At 35.0% G+C, this 15,640-nt stretch overlaps 2 protein-coding genes across 2 annotated transcripts in view; one reads left to right on the forward strand and one right to left on the reverse strand.

Annotated features, from left to right (window-relative positions):
• Positions 1-1,020: 1,020 nt before the first annotated feature.
• On the forward strand, positions 1,021-10,515 carry LOC107557187 (anaphase-promoting complex subunit 7-like; the record flags this gene model as incomplete). The annotated part of the gene is made up of 10 exons (XM_016240511.1): positions 1,021-1,050; positions 2,425-2,544; positions 2,681-2,792; positions 2,904-3,057; positions 4,608-4,750; positions 4,841-4,958; positions 5,027-5,223; positions 5,438-5,662; positions 7,987-8,137; positions 8,217-10,515. Coding segments are annotated over 10 exons (1,440 nt in total), but the record flags the coding sequence as incomplete, so codon positions are not given.
• Positions 10,516-11,235: 720 nt separating this feature from the next.
• LOC107557188 (sarcoplasmic/endoplasmic reticulum calcium ATPase 2-like) overlaps positions 11,236-15,640 on the reverse strand; it is a 31,214-nt gene continuing 26,809 nt past the window's right edge. Inside the window, exons 20-21 of the mRNA XM_016240512.1 lie at positions 14,317-14,609; positions 11,236-11,318 (exon numbers count right to left, since the gene is read on the reverse strand). Of these exons, the coding sequence (XP_016095998.1) occupies positions 14,334-14,609 (276 nt within the window). The 3' untranslated portion in view covers positions 11,236-11,318; positions 14,317-14,333. The remainder of the gene's footprint in view (positions 11,319-14,316; positions 14,610-15,640) is intronic.

Here is a 15,640-nt window from a genome sequence, read left to right on the forward strand (position 1 = left end):
GTTTTGACATTATTCTGAAGAAGTTTGAAGCAAATCGGGTAAAAAGAAGATGATGAATTAAAATAAATTAAATTAAAAAATTAAATAAATAAATAATAAATTAAAAGCATTTTGAAAATGACACACTTCCTTCCGTCAGTTGGTGGCGCTATGACTTTGGGTGCGTCCGAAATCGCATACTGCTTAGTAGGTACTACATTTGAATTTGAACGTACTACTCGACCGTTAAAAAAGTACGTTCTATATAGTATGAATGCGAGTAGTATGAATGGAATTCGGACGTACTACATCCGCCATGTTGATGTTGTCACGTGACATGCGTCTACACAACAGCGCCTAAATTTAAAGAGCTCTCACTACTGCGAACATCAGCAATGTTTCACGTAATTCTTACCACTTTCATCGGCGATTGAACATCTTTTTACAGCCGACTCACGAAATTATCTCATCGACTTACAATGTTTAAACTTTCAATAAGTCAGCCGTTCACTTAGATCATGTTAAACACGTGCAATTTAACCACAGTGAACAAGGTTTTTCCCTGAGGTACTTACACTTGAAGAGAGCCGCGTCGCCGCCTTCTGCCGTTCTCGAATATGGCGCCTCCTCTCGCGTGGCCTCATGGGATAGTAAAGTGTCCATCATATGCATGCTACGGAATTCGGGCGGAAGTAGTAGGTCATCCGGGTACTTCTCGCCTACTGTTTTTCGAATACTATGAATTCGGACGTACTACTCGCTTCGCATACTGTTTTTCGCCTACTATATAGTATGGAAGTATGTGATTTCGGACGCAGCTCTCACACACACATCCACTCAATACCATCGTTTGTTACATTACCTGGGCTTAATCACTACAGTTTGTATCATTAGGTAAGTTCATGCTAAAGCAATACATGTAAATAGTACGGTTAATTTTTTAAAGCAATTGTTCGTTTGAATTGCGACGGTGGGGGTCGGTGACGCGGTGGGCAAGTGATTTATAACCGGTGTTGCGGCTTAACACCCGTATCACCGTCTATCGCGGCAAGCCTACCATACAGACATTTGGTCAGTATGATTTTTTTATGTTTTTGAAAGAAATCTCTAATGCTCATCATTGCTGTAATCTTGTGAAATATTATTACAATTTATAATAACAGTGCTATTAGTTTTTAATTGTAGCGTCTGTTCTTTTACTGAACTAAATTATTTTTATTTCTATAAAAAATCAAAAAACGACGGTGGGGGTGTGACGCGGTGGGCAAGTGATTTATAACCGGTGTTGCGGCTTAACACCCGTATCACCGTCAGCACCGTCTATCGCGGCAAGCCTACCATACAGACATTTGGTCAGTATGATTTTTTTATGTTTTTGAAAGAAATCTCTAATGCTCATCATTGCTGTAATCTTGTGAAATATTATTACAATTTATAATAACAGTGCTATTATAAAACGGATAGCTCCGGTCCTTGATTCTAATTGGTTGAGCCAAGTTCGAAGCTGTTGTAAATCACTCTACAAACATACACCTTTTATTTACATTTGTGTGTTGCTCGGCAACCACTTTGTTTCTGAGGAACTATATTGTTTGGCGGAAGACTAATGATTTTATTAATATCATTACACTTTATTTACTCCGTTTTATTTTGTGAAACCTTACTACGTATATGGAATAACCGTTTTATAAAAGCAATAAGCCCCGTGAAGCCGTGGTTTACAGTGATTTAATAACAGCTAAAGGGGTTGTAGGCACTCCGCTTCGTTTACATAAATTGACTGTAAACCATGGCTTCTTGGGGCTTATTGCTTTATTTTAATATACTTTAAAATGCAATTTTATGAATTTTCAGCATCATTACTCTAGTCTTCAGTTTCACACGATCCTTCAGAAAGCATTCTAATATGCTGATTTAGGGCTGAAGAAACATTTCTTCTTATTATCAATGTTGAAAACATTTGTGCTGCTTAATATTTTTTTGTGGAAATCATGTAAATTTGTTTCATGATTCTTTAAGAGAAAATGCTAAAGAACACCATTTATTTGAAATAGAAATCTTTGGTAACATAAAATGTCACTTTTGATCAATTAAAGGTTTTCTTGAATAAAAGTATTAATTTCTTTCAATTAAAAAAGTCTTACTGACCTCAAACCTATGAAGGGTAGTGTATATATTATATTATTGCTATTGAATTGTTATTATTTTTTGGCATAAAATATTATTATTTTGTCAGAAAAAAAAAGATTGTGTGAAATAGTAATAGTGATGACCTAATCATGTCTATTCACACATGACTAATTATTATGATTTCATAGAATTGATAAGATTTGTTGTTGCTGTTTTGGTGGAAACAGTGATTTTTGTAATGGCTCCCTTATTTCCCATGTTTCTATTTGAATTCATTTGAATGGAGTTAACCAACTCTGTGTTCATCAACTACAGAACTTGCCGTCAGAGATTGAAGTGAAATATAAAATCGCAGAGTGTTATACTATTCTGAAGCTGGATAAAGATGCCATATCCGTGCTGGAGGGAATCCCTTCACGCCAGAGAACGCCAAAGGTGTGTTTTCACACGCGGCCTAGTGCTTTTTTTGTTTTACAAATCTGTGTGTGTGTGAATCTAACAAGCTAATATACTCATAATGATTAAGTCTAAAAAGTGGCATAAAAGAGCACTTTGTTTGATTGTTTTCCAGATCAACATGATGCTGGCGAATCTTTACAGGAAGGCCGGTCAGGAGCGTTCAGCCGTCACAAGCTATAAGGAGGTGTTGAGACAGTGTCCTCTGGCTCTTGATGCTATTATTGGTCAGTAAGAATACAGCTGTGTTCCTGTGGTGGTGCATCTTGTCCTTTCTTTGTCTTGAAAGTTCACTCTGAACCCAACATTAAAGCCTCGTCCTGTCTGCTCCGCTGCAGGGCTTCTGTCTCTATCGGTGAAGGGGGCAGAGGTCGCTTCCATGACGATGGACGTGATTCAGAGCATCCCGAATCTTGATTGGCTGTCTGTCTGGATTAAAGCACATGCTTTCACACACGGAGGGGACAATCAGAGAGCCATCAACACTATCTGGTGAGGATAGGACAGTAGGCGCGTTTCCATTACCCTTCAAATTGCGCAAATTGAAATTGCGAATTGAAAATACGCCTAATGGAAACGCGTCAATTTCACAAAAACGGCCATATATCGCAAAAACGTTGTTACGCTGGCATGAGGTGGTTTTTCAGGCAATGCGAAAAAGGATTAATTCGCAAAACTGCAATGGAAAAACGGCTTTTTCGCATTTACAGGTCACATGGCGTATGTAAAAAGTCATATGATCATTCTTCAATGTACTATAACCTCCACGAAACACTTCATAAGTGGCCACGCTCCAGTATACGAGGCTTTCCCTACTATTAATGCTTAGACAATTTACACTGCACACGTCTGTGGTGCAGTGTGGCTCTTGATACGGCCACTGAAGCTGATTACGGCCACTCAATGCTTGTGTTAATGTTTTTATACAGTCTATGGTTTATTCCAGCCGCGCCACGCACGTTTCTGAAGCGGCTCTCTGTGCTGCTTCTGTGAAGATACACGCATACGCCTCCTTTGAATAAATATAGCCAAAATCCGTTGCCATGACTTATCGCGAGAGGCAAAAGGGTTACGTTTTAGCGTAACAATCGACATTCAGAAAATATCGCCAAAGTTTTGCGCAAATCTGTAATGGAAACGCGCCTACTGTCAGTTCAATTGGGCTTTTCGTGATCAAATTCAGGATTTCAGTAAAGCAACTTTCATTTCTTAGGTGTTGTGTGGCCATGGAAACATTTTGGAATAATTAAAAAAATAAAATAAAATTCTGTAGCAATCTTTACATTTATACATGTTTTATAAATGTTATTTTTTTGTAATAAATAAAATTGTGTGATTTGGTATTAGCCACCACTGTCATCAAAAAGTATGATCTTGTATTAGATTAGATTAGATTCTGTTGTTGTATCATTTATATACTATTATAGTATTTATGAATATATTTTGAATGAGCTTTTTTAATATTTTCAGTAATTTTGTCATTTATTCGTTTTTTTATATTTATATTTAGCTTTTGTTATTTCTGTTTTAGTCATTTTAGTACTTGAAGTTTCTTTTTTTAAGTTTTAGTTTTCATCTTATTTTTATAAAAAAAAAATATTTCAGCATTATTTCAATTAAAAATTATTTAAAATAGTCTTAGTTAACAATAACAATGATTATATATGGTATTTAAACTATTAGATTATATTAGATTCACAGTCATTGTATTATTTATTTACTCTTATAGTATTTAATATTTTGAATTGGCTTTTGAATTTTAAGTTTTAGCAATTTTGTTATGCAATATTTTTCATATATTTTAATACTTATTTCAGTCAGTAGTCAAGGCAACATTTTTTTTTTTTATTCAAACAATTTCATTCAAGTTGAAGTTTTCATGCAATATTTATTTTTTCAGATTTCACTTAATAATTTTAGTTATTAATAACAATTATAATTTTTTTTCCCCATGCAAAAATATTTAGAAAGTAATTACTCACCTGTCACGTGCGTAGCTCTTATGTGTCTGAGTTTTTGTTGACTAGTCCATCTGTCCTCAGCTCTTTGGAGAAGAAGTCACTCTTGAGGGATAACGTTGATCTTTTAGTCACTCTGGCGGATGTGTACTTCAGGGCTGGAGACACCAAAAACTCCATCCTGAAGTTTGAGCAGGCACAGATGCTCGACCCTTACCTGATCAAAGGTGCATGGCATCAACCAGTCCTTTAACCATCTAGATACACTGCATGACGATTCTTGTTTGTTTGAATGAAATGATCGTGCTGGTTTGCAGGTATGGATGTATACGGCTATCTTATGGCTAGGGAGGGTCATCTGGAAGATGTGGAGGTTCTCGGAGGACGATTGTTCAACATATCTGACCAGCATGCTGAGCCCTGGGTCATATCTGGGTGAGTTTGACCTTCTCCTAATGTCTCTGAAACGCGGTTGAACGCTCTTATTGTTTTGTTTTCCCCAGATGTCACAGTTTCTACAGTAAGCGTTACTCTCGTGCCCTGTATCTGGGAGCTAAAGCCATCCAGCTGAACAGCAACAGTGTGCAGGCGCTGCTCCTGAAGGGGGTGGCGCTGAGGAACATGGGCCGAGTGCAGGAAGCCATCATACACTTCAGAGAAGCCATGAGACTGGCGCCCTGTCGTCTGGACTGCTATGAAGGCAAGAAAGAATTTCACGATAATAGGGATATAATGTTGTTATGCATATTTTGTAGGGTAGATCTTGATAGTTTTGTGCAATAAAAGTTTATAGATATTTAGTCTATTGATTTGCTGAATATCTGTTAGTTACTGTCCTGTTTTATAAAGGTTAGACAAATCTCACAGTCATGTTTTCAGTCATCTCATAGTGATACTTGTGACCTTGTTTTCAGGTCTGATTGACTGCTATCTTGCCTCTAATGGTGTCCGGGAGGCTATGGGAATGGCCAACAATATTTACAAGACCCTGGGAGCGAACGCCCAAACTCTCACCATCCTGGCCACAGTTTGTCTGGAAGATCCCATGACCCAGGAGAAGGCCAAGACTCTGCTGGACAAAGCCCTCGCTCAGCGGCCCGACTATATCAAAGCTGTCGTGAAGAAAGCAGAGCTCCTCAGTATGTCAAAAAGTCACATGTCTTTCTATGTTAATCGTAAACCGTGCAATTATTTCATTATGATTTATTTTGTTTATTCTATTTTTTTCTATCTATTATTATTAATGTTTTTGTTGTTGTTAATTGATTATGATTTATGGATTTAATTATAATAATTTTATTTTATAATAATATTTTTAATTTTAATAGTGATTTATTTATTCCATTTGTCATTTTATTTATTTTATTGTTATTATAGTTTTCGTTATTAACTAGTTATCATATTAATTACATTATTTCCTATTTTTTATTATAATTTTTATTATATACTTTTTCTATTATTATTATTTTTACTTATTTATTCTTCTATTATTAAATTTATCATTATTATCTATTTTATGTTGTTATTATAACTTATTTATTAATTACATTATTATTATAAATTATTATTATTTTATTTTTTGTATTATTTATATGATTTCCTATTTATTAATTATATTATTATTTTATACTTTTCTAATTATTATTATTTTGTTTATTTATTCTTCTATTTATTATTAGTTTTATTATTATTTAAAATGAGTCACTAATAAATATTTTTAAGTTATTATAAATAATTTTATTTTAAAATGACAATTATTACACTTTTTATTTGATCAATTTAATAATTCGTAGTAGTAATTTATTTTTATGTATTTGTTTTTCTATTTGTTTATTTTGTTCATTATATAGTTTATTATTATTGTTGCCGTTTTTGTTGTTCTTTAACTGTTATGAAAGTTAGTTATGAAATAACACACATTATTGTTAATAATTAAGCTTCAAAAGCTGATATTTTGGTGGAATGCTGTGTAAAATCTAAATTGTTTTCATTACAGGTCGAGAACAGAAGTATGAGGAAGGAATAGCACTTCTACGGAACACCAGTGTGCAGGCGCTGCTCCTGAAGGGGGTGGCGCTGAGGAACATGGGCCGAGTGCAGGAAGCCATCATACACTTCAGAGAAGCCATGAGACTGGCGCCCTGTCGTCTGGACTGCTATGAAGGCAAGAAAGAATTTCACGATAATAGGGATATAATGTTGTTATGCATATTTTGTAGGGTAGATCTTGATAGTTTTGTGCAATAAAAGTTTATAGATATTTAGTCTATTGATTTGCTGAATATCTGTTAGTTACTGTCCTGTTTTATAAAGGTTAGACAAATCTCACAGTCATGTTTTCAGTCATCTCATAGTGATACTTGTGACCTTGTTTTCAGGTCTGATTGACTGCTATCTTGCCTCTAATGGTGTCCGGGAGGCTATGGGAATGGCCAACAATATTTACAAGACCCTGGGAGCGAACGCCCAACCTCTCACCATCCTGGCCACAGTTTGTCTGGAAGATCCCATGACCCAGGAGAAGGCCAAGACTCTGCTGGACAAAGCCCTCGCTCAGCGGCCCGACTATATCAAAGCTGTCGTGAAGAAAGCAGAGCTCCTCAGTATGTCAAAAAGTCACATGTCTTTCTATGTTAATCGTAAACCGTGCAATTATTTCATTATGATTTATTTTGTTTATTCTATTTTTTTCTATCTATTATTATTAATGTTTTTGTTGTTGTTAATTGATTATGATTTATGGATTTAATTATAATAATTTTATTTTATAATAATATTTTTAATTTTAATAGTGATTTATTTATTCCATTTGTCATTTTATTTATTTTATTGTTATTATTATAGTTTTCGTTATTAACTAGTTATCATATTAATTACATTATTTCCTATTTTTTATTATAATTTTTATTATATACTTTTTCTATTATTATTATTTTTACTTATTTATTCTTCTATTATTAAATTTATCATTATTATCTATTTTATGTTGTTATTATAACTTATTTATTAATTACATTATTATTATAAATTATTATTATTTTATTTTTTGTATTATTTATATGATTTCCTATTTATTAATTATATTATTATTTTATACTTTTCTAATTATTATTATTTTGTTTATTTATTCTTCTATTTATTATTAGTTTTATTATTATTTAAAATGAGTCACTAATAAATATTTTTAAGTTATTATAAATAATTTTATTTTAAAATGACAATTATTACACTTTTTATTTGATCAATTTAATAATTCGTAGTAGTAATTTATTTTTATGTATTTGTTTTTCTATTTGTTTATTTTGTTCATTATATAGTTTATTATTATTGTTGCCGTTTTTGTTGTTCTTTAACTGTTATGAAAGTTAGTTATGAAATAACACACATTATTGTTAATAATTAAGCTTCAAAAGCTGATATTTTGGTGGAATGCTGTGTAAAATCTAAATTGTTTTCATTACAGGTCGAGAACAGAAGTATGAGGAAGGAATAGCACTTCTACGGAACACTTTAGCCAATCAGAGCGACTGCGTGCTGCACAGGATGCTGGGGGATTTTCTCGTAGCTGTTAATGACTATCAGGAGGCCATGGACCAGTACAGTATAGCGCTAAGGTAACGTCATCCACACTGTACGGTACAATCTTAAACATTAGAGTCGAGCAGAACTGACTGTTCTAGTCCTCTTCTGTAGCCTCGATCCGAATGACCAGAAGTCTCTGGAGGGCATGCAGAAGATGGAGAAGGAGGAGAGTCCCACAGACGCCACGGTGGAGCTGGACGGGGACGATATGGAGGGCAGTGGGGAGGAGGGAGATCTGGAGGGCAGCGACAGCGAGGCGGTGCAGTGGGCCGATCAGGAGCAGTGGTTCGGCATGCAGTGACCCTCAGCACTCATTAAGAGACTCTTCCGAAAAACATCCACACTCATGGATTTTGATGTGTGAGAGTGGAGAGATGCCATTATTGCTCACTGCTGCTGTCTAGTGGTGAGTTACGAACACTGACTTTATTCGGATTTGTGGATGACATTTGGATTTGTTTGGTAGCTTGTCCTTAAAGTTTCCAGTTTTGTCATATCCAAAGATTATCTTTCTCATACAGCACTACACAGATTCAGTCTGTCGCCAGCTTGGCCACAAGGATGGTATAATCTTTTTTTCAACATACAGTGCTGCTGATGTTGGACTAAATACACAAATGATTCACTCTTAATGTATTTTCTAACAGTTTTTAAGCATCATGGGCCTCACTTTTGCTGTTTTGGGTTAAACACAGGACTAGGCAACTGTGCTACTTATTTTTCATAAAGGTGTCAGATCTGTCATTTGTTTTGCATGCTCTAAGCTTTTTTCAGTAAAAGTGATTGTTAGAGACGTCTTTTAAATGAACCACAATCACACAAAATCTTTGTTTTTTTTCTGATCTGGTGTGTAATGAAAACATGTCAAAGTCGTATATCATGCCAAAATCTAAAAGAAAATGTTTTGTGTAGAAAATGAATCCTGTTAGGAATTTCACATTTTTATGGCATTTAAGTACATTTCACCCATTCATTAATGCTCATTCAGTGTGGTGATTTCTATTAAGATAATGCAGCGATACTATTTAAATGTTTTTTTTTTTTGCTTTGATGAAAATGTATTAAGAGATTTATTACTTATGCAAAAGTGGGGGGGGGGGGTTTCCCCTTTTGGTTTTGGTGTGAATAACTCATATAAATTCATTTCTGTAGCCCTATGTGCATTCTTTTTTTTTTTCCTTTTCATTGTCTTGTTTCTGTATTGTTGTAAATAAGGCTATTTTTAAATGTTTTTGAATTAAAATCATGGCATGAAAAATGTTGACGTGCTCAATGTTACTAAACAGAATATCTCTTTTCCTCATACAAAATCGTGTTGACAAGGTAAAGAAACAGCAGTGCAACCATGTAATATCATTTTATTAACCACAAGTCTTTGTGATAATTACAACACTGATTCGGCAGCGCCCGCTCTCCGTTGTCATGGGCACTGCTGTAAAACACCGCCTGTCTCTCAATGTCACACACACACACACCTAACACCTGAAATGAACCTCTGCTTTAAAACATATTGCACAACCCTGTGCAAAGCAACAAGAACAATCAGTTTTGGTTAATTTTTTCACTAATGGCATCTTTTTGTCTTTTCAAATGAAATATTGCAGTGCTATACAAGTTTCTAACAAAAGGGGACATGCAGCATGAAAACTGCTGTAATGTTTAATGCATTGTGGGGGGGTTTTTCTGTCCAAATTTCACTGGCTTCAGACGGGTTCAACCTGAAATATCAGGTCTTAATTTTTCCACTCCTAATGTTTGAGCTTCTTCTAAACTAATGACACAAATTCTTAGGTTTTAGCACAGTTGACATGCAGGCCTAGAAAGATGTGTGGAGCTGCCGAAAACAACATGCACTAAAGTCAAGAAAACCTCACAGCTTCTGCAAGGAATACAGAGAGCGGATTGGCTTAATCATCCCGAGCTGGAGAGAGAGAGAGAAAGAGAGATGGCAAAATAAGGACACATTTGAAAACAAATAAAACACAACGATACTGTATACATAAAGAAATGTGATGTCATGCAACTATAGCTAGACATTAAATGCCTCTTTACAGAGTTACATATAGCTCCTTTAGAAACATTGTAGAGACAGTTGCATGACGTCAGTCAATCTGATGCAGGCAGCAGTACAAACAAACATGAGGTTGTGAATGTGTATTATGTGAGCAGTACTCACTCGCTGATGCACACAGGACAAAATTATTCATTTTAATAGCTAATTTAATCATGCATGTCTGTTGGGCACCTGCAGTAAGACACTTTTACAAGAGAACTGATTATTATTATTTTTAAAGGAGGAAAAAAAAAATTTGGACCCCTAATGAATAAATTGTGCCATTTATAGATGTAAAGAGATCCCGTGTAATAATGCCAGGGTTTTAATCTCAGAATTCATCCTAGATATAACAAAGGGATAATTTGTGCTCAGTTCATTTACTCAGCATCTAGTATTTACACACATTACAGTAAAAATAATTCATCTATAATATTATAATCACTACACTGTCCCTATAAATACATCCAGCACATGAAAAAGTAAACATCTTCCGAGGATCTGCGCAAAGCATATTCTAAACACACTGTCAGTGTCACGTCTTTTTTACTAAAGCATTAATAAAATAAAACTATGAACAGCTAGTGTTTTAGTTGAAGGGAAGAAGTACATTTGGCTAGTCTTCTATCGAGCAAAAATAAAGTCAGGAAAGGGGTCCTAAGAAAGCAACGGACGGAACTGAGGTAGCTCCAATCTACTTAACACAGAGGAAATCTTTTTGCTTCAAGCGAGGAAAGGAAACAGAAACGACATGGTTGACGTTGCAGTGGAAAACATCTAAATATAACCCAAATGCACATTCGCTCTTTTTGGCCCAGCGGACTCAAAAGGCTATAAAGAAATCTTAGAGCTCGGAGCCAAAAATATCCAAAGAAATCTGATCAATTTTTCATCTCTGCACTTTAAGCATCCAAAAAAGGCCATAAGGGGGACCTGAGAAAATATACACCTTTCATAAGAAAAGAAAAAAAGTGCTTAAAATGGAATGATAAAAAAGGAACATACTATTCTCCGACAACAAATTGCCATATATGAGGATAAACATTATATATACACACTTAAAAAAAACAAAAATGAAACAAGGCTGAAATGCATGTGCAAATGTGAACGGGTGACTGCTGTTCCTTGTTAATGTTTCTTCTCTGGTTATTTGGAGTCATGTGTTAGCTTACGTCATCCACACTGTACGGTACAATCTTAAACATTAGAGTCGAGCAGAACTGACTGTTCTAGTCCTCTTCTGTAGCCTCGATCCGAATGACCAGAAGTCTCTGGAGGGCATGCAGAAGATGGAGAAGGAGGAGAGTCCCACAGACGCCACGGTGGAGCTGGACGGGGACGATATGGAGGGCAGTGGGGAGGAGGGAGATCTGGAGGGCAGCGACAGCGAGGCGGTGCAGTGGGCCGATCAGGAGCAGTGGTTCGGCATGCAGTGACCCTCAGCACTCATTAAGAGACTCTTCCGAAAAACATCCACACTCATGGATTTTGATGTGTGAGAGTGGAGAGATGCCATTATTGCTCACTGCTGCTGTCTAGTGGTGAGTTACGAACACTGACTTTATTCGGATTTGTGGATGACATTTGGATTTGTTTGGTAGCTTGTCCTTAAAGTTTCCAGTTTTGTCATATCCAAAGATTATCTTTCTCATACAGCACTACACAGATTCAGTCTGTCGCCAGCTTGGCCACAAGGATGGTATAATCTTTTTTTCAACATACAGTGCTGCTGATGTTGGACTAAATACACAAATGATTCACTCTTAATGTATTTTCGAACAGTTTTTAAGCATCATGGGCCTCACTTTTGCTGTTTTGGGTTAAACACAGGACTAGGCAACTGTGCTACTTATTTTTCATAAAGGTGTCAGATCTGTCATTTGTTTTGCATGCTCTAAGCTTTTTTCAGTAAAAGTGATTGTTAGAGACGTCTTTTAAATGAACCACAATCACACAAAATCTTTAGGGTTTTTTTCTGATCTGGTGTGTAATGAAAACATGTCAAAGTCGTATATCATGCCAAAATCTAAAAGAAAAAGTTTCCCCTTTTGGTTTTGGTGTGAATAACTCATATAAATTCATTTCTGTAGCCCTATGTGCATTCTTTTTTTTTTTCCTTTTCATTGTCTTGTTTCTGTATTGTTGTAAATAAGGCTATTTTTAAATGTTTTTGAATTAAAATCATGGCATGAAAAATGTTGACGTGCTCAATGTTACTAAACAGAATATCTCTTTTCCTCATACAAAATCGTGTTGACAAGGTAAAGAAACAGCAGTGCAACCATGTAATATCATTTTATTAACCACAAGTCTTTGTGATAATTACAACACTGATTCGGCAGCGCCCGCTCTCCGTTGTCATGGGCACTGCTGTAAAACACCGCCTGTCTCTCAATGTCACACACACACACACCTAACACCTGAAATGAACCTCTGCTTTAAAACATATTGCACAACCCTGTGCAAAGCAACAAGAACAATCAGTTTTGGTTAATTTTTTCACTAATGGCATCTTTTTGTCTTTTCAAATGAAATATTGCAGTGCTATACAAGTTTCTAACAAAAGGGGACATGCAGCATGAAAACTGCTGTAATGTTTAATGCATTGTGGGGGGGTTTTTCTGTCCAAATTTCACTGGCTTCAGACGGGTTCAACCTGAAATATCAGGTCTTAATTTTTCCACTCCTAATGTTTGAGCTTCTTCTAAACTAATGACACAAATTCTTAGGTTTTAGCACAGTTGACATGCAGGCCTAGAAAGATGTGTGGAGCTGCCGAAAACAACATGCACTAAAGTCAAGAAAACCTCACAGCTTCTGCAAGGAATACAGAGAGCGGATTGGCTTAATCATCCCGAGCTGGAGAGAGAGAGAGAAAGAGAGATGGCAAAATAAGGACACATTTGAAAACAAATAAAACACAACGATACTGTATACATAAAGAAATGTGATGTCATGCAACTATAGCTAGACATTAAATGCCTCTTTACAGAGTTACATATAGCTCCTTTAGAAACATTGTAGAGACAGTTGCATGACGTCAGTCAATCTGATGCAGGCAGCAGTACAAACAAACATGAGGTTGTGAATGTGTATTATGTGAGCAGTACTCACTCGCTGATGCACACAGGACAAAATTATTCATTTTAATAGCTAATTTAATCATGCATGTCTGTTGGGCACCTGCAGTAAGACACTTTTACAAGAGAACTGATTATTATTATTTTTAAAGGAGGAAAAAAAAAATTTGGACCCCTAATGAATAAATTGTGCCATTTATAGATGTAAAGAGATCCCGTGTAATAATGCCAGGGTTTTAATCTCAGAATTCATCCTAGATATAACAAAAAAAAAAGGGATAATTTGTGCTCAGTTCATTTACTCAGCATCTAGTATTTACACACATTACAGTAAAAATAATTCATCTATAATATTATAATCACTACACTGTCCCTATAAATACATCCAGCACATGAAAAAGTAAACATCTTCCGAGGATCTGCGCAAAGCATATTCTAAACACACTGTCAGTGTCACGTCTTTTTTACTAAAGCATTAATAAAATAAAACTATGAACAGCTAGTGTTTTAGTTGAAGGGAAGAAGTACATTTGGCTAGTCTTCTATCGAGCAAAAATAAAGTCAGGAAAGGGGTCCTAAGAAAGCAACGGACGGAACTGAGGTAGCTCCAATCTACTTAACACAGAGGAAATCTTTTTGCTTCAAGCGAGGAAAGGAAACAGAAACGACATGGTTGACGTTGCAGTGGAAAACATCTAAATATAACCCAAATGCACATTCGCTCTTTTTGGCCCAGCGGACTCAAAAGGCTATAAAGAAATCTTAGAGCTCGGAGCCAAAAATATCCAAAGAAATCTGATCAATTTTTCATCTCTGCACTTTAAGCATCCAAAAAAGGCCATAAGGGGGACCTGAGAAAATATACACCTTTCATAAGAAAAGAAAAAAAGTGCTTAAAATGGAATGATAAAAAAGGAACATACTATTCTCCGACAACAAATTGCCATATATGAGGATAAACATTATATATACACACTTAAAAAAAACAAAAATGAAACAAGGCTGAAATGCATGTGCAAATGTGAACGGGTGACTGCTGTTCCTTGTTAATGTTTCTTCTCTGGTTATTTGGAGTCATGTGTTAGCTTGGATGGGTCAGGAGGACCAGAGCTGCTGGGTTATGTTAGTGTCTGTGCCGTACAGCCACACCACTAGAGGGAGTGTCAGAGCTACGAAGGGCCAGGAGACCCCCTCAGTGCATGCAGAGAGGGACCAGACTCTCTTGTCGGGTTCCCGGTCCAGGTCTTTACCGGGCTCCAGGTAGTTCCTCGCGATGAATTTGAGCAGCTCGTCCATGAGGATGACAGGCAGTGAGATCTTCAGCACCATCAGCCACTGGGTCACATTCAGAGCGGTGATCTGGAAGATGACCTGAGGAACAGCAGAGGGTGAAGCAAAGAAAATATGGAATGAAACGGGGATCGACACCAAGGCTTTCACAGACACCAGTGTACCAACAGCCTACAGGCTTTAATTATATTTTATTTAATAAACATTGACAATAGCGGTCTTTTATTATACTATTATTTAATATAATAGCATTCTATTTATTAAATTAACTATTTATTAATGATATATTTTATAATATAAATAAGCATAAAAGTAGAAAGCAATAACACATCCACACAATTTTTAAAAGGATTTCTCAACGTAAAAAGTATTTATTCATATAGTATTCAGAATAGATTTCTTTATTTTAAATAATAATAACAACAACTATAGATACCTGAGGAACAGCAGAGGGTGAAGCAAAGAAAATATGGAATGAAACGGGGATCGACACCAAGGCTTTCACAGACACCAGTGTACCAACAGCCTACAGGCTTTAATTATATTTTATTTAATAAACATTGACAATAGCGGTCTTTTATTATACTATTATTTAATATAATAACATTATATTTATTAAATTAACTATTAATGATATATTTTATAATATAAAAAAGCATAAAAGTAGAAAGTAATAAGTAATAACACGTCCACACAATTTTTAAAAGGATATCTCAACGTAAAAAGTATTTATTCATATAGAATTCAGAATAGATTTCTTTATTTTAAATAATAATAACAACTATAGATTTTAGAATAACTATATAGATTTTTCTGAGTGACATGGATATATACTGTATCTACATTGTTTATTCATTTATATATAAAAATATATAACTGAAATTAATAAGTAAAAATAGAAATATAAACAAAATTATAAAAATAAAAACAAATAAATATTAAATAAATAAATGACAGACATGATAAATGACTCATTTTAAAATAACATTAATTTATATTATGCTACTACTTTGAGTGTTGGGTAGTAATAGTAGAAAAATATTTTACAAATAATTTTCTATTTTTTTTAAATGATAGATTTTAAGCGAAAAATAATTGTAATCATATTTTAA

Source organism: Sinocyclocheilus grahami, unplaced genomic scaffold, assembly GCF_001515645.1.
Source record: "Sinocyclocheilus grahami isolate Dianchi unplaced genomic scaffold, SAMN03320097.WGS_v1.1 scaffold592.1, whole genome shotgun sequence".
NCBI classification, from domain to species: Eukaryota; Metazoa; Chordata; class Actinopteri; order Cypriniformes; family Cyprinidae; genus Sinocyclocheilus; species Sinocyclocheilus grahami.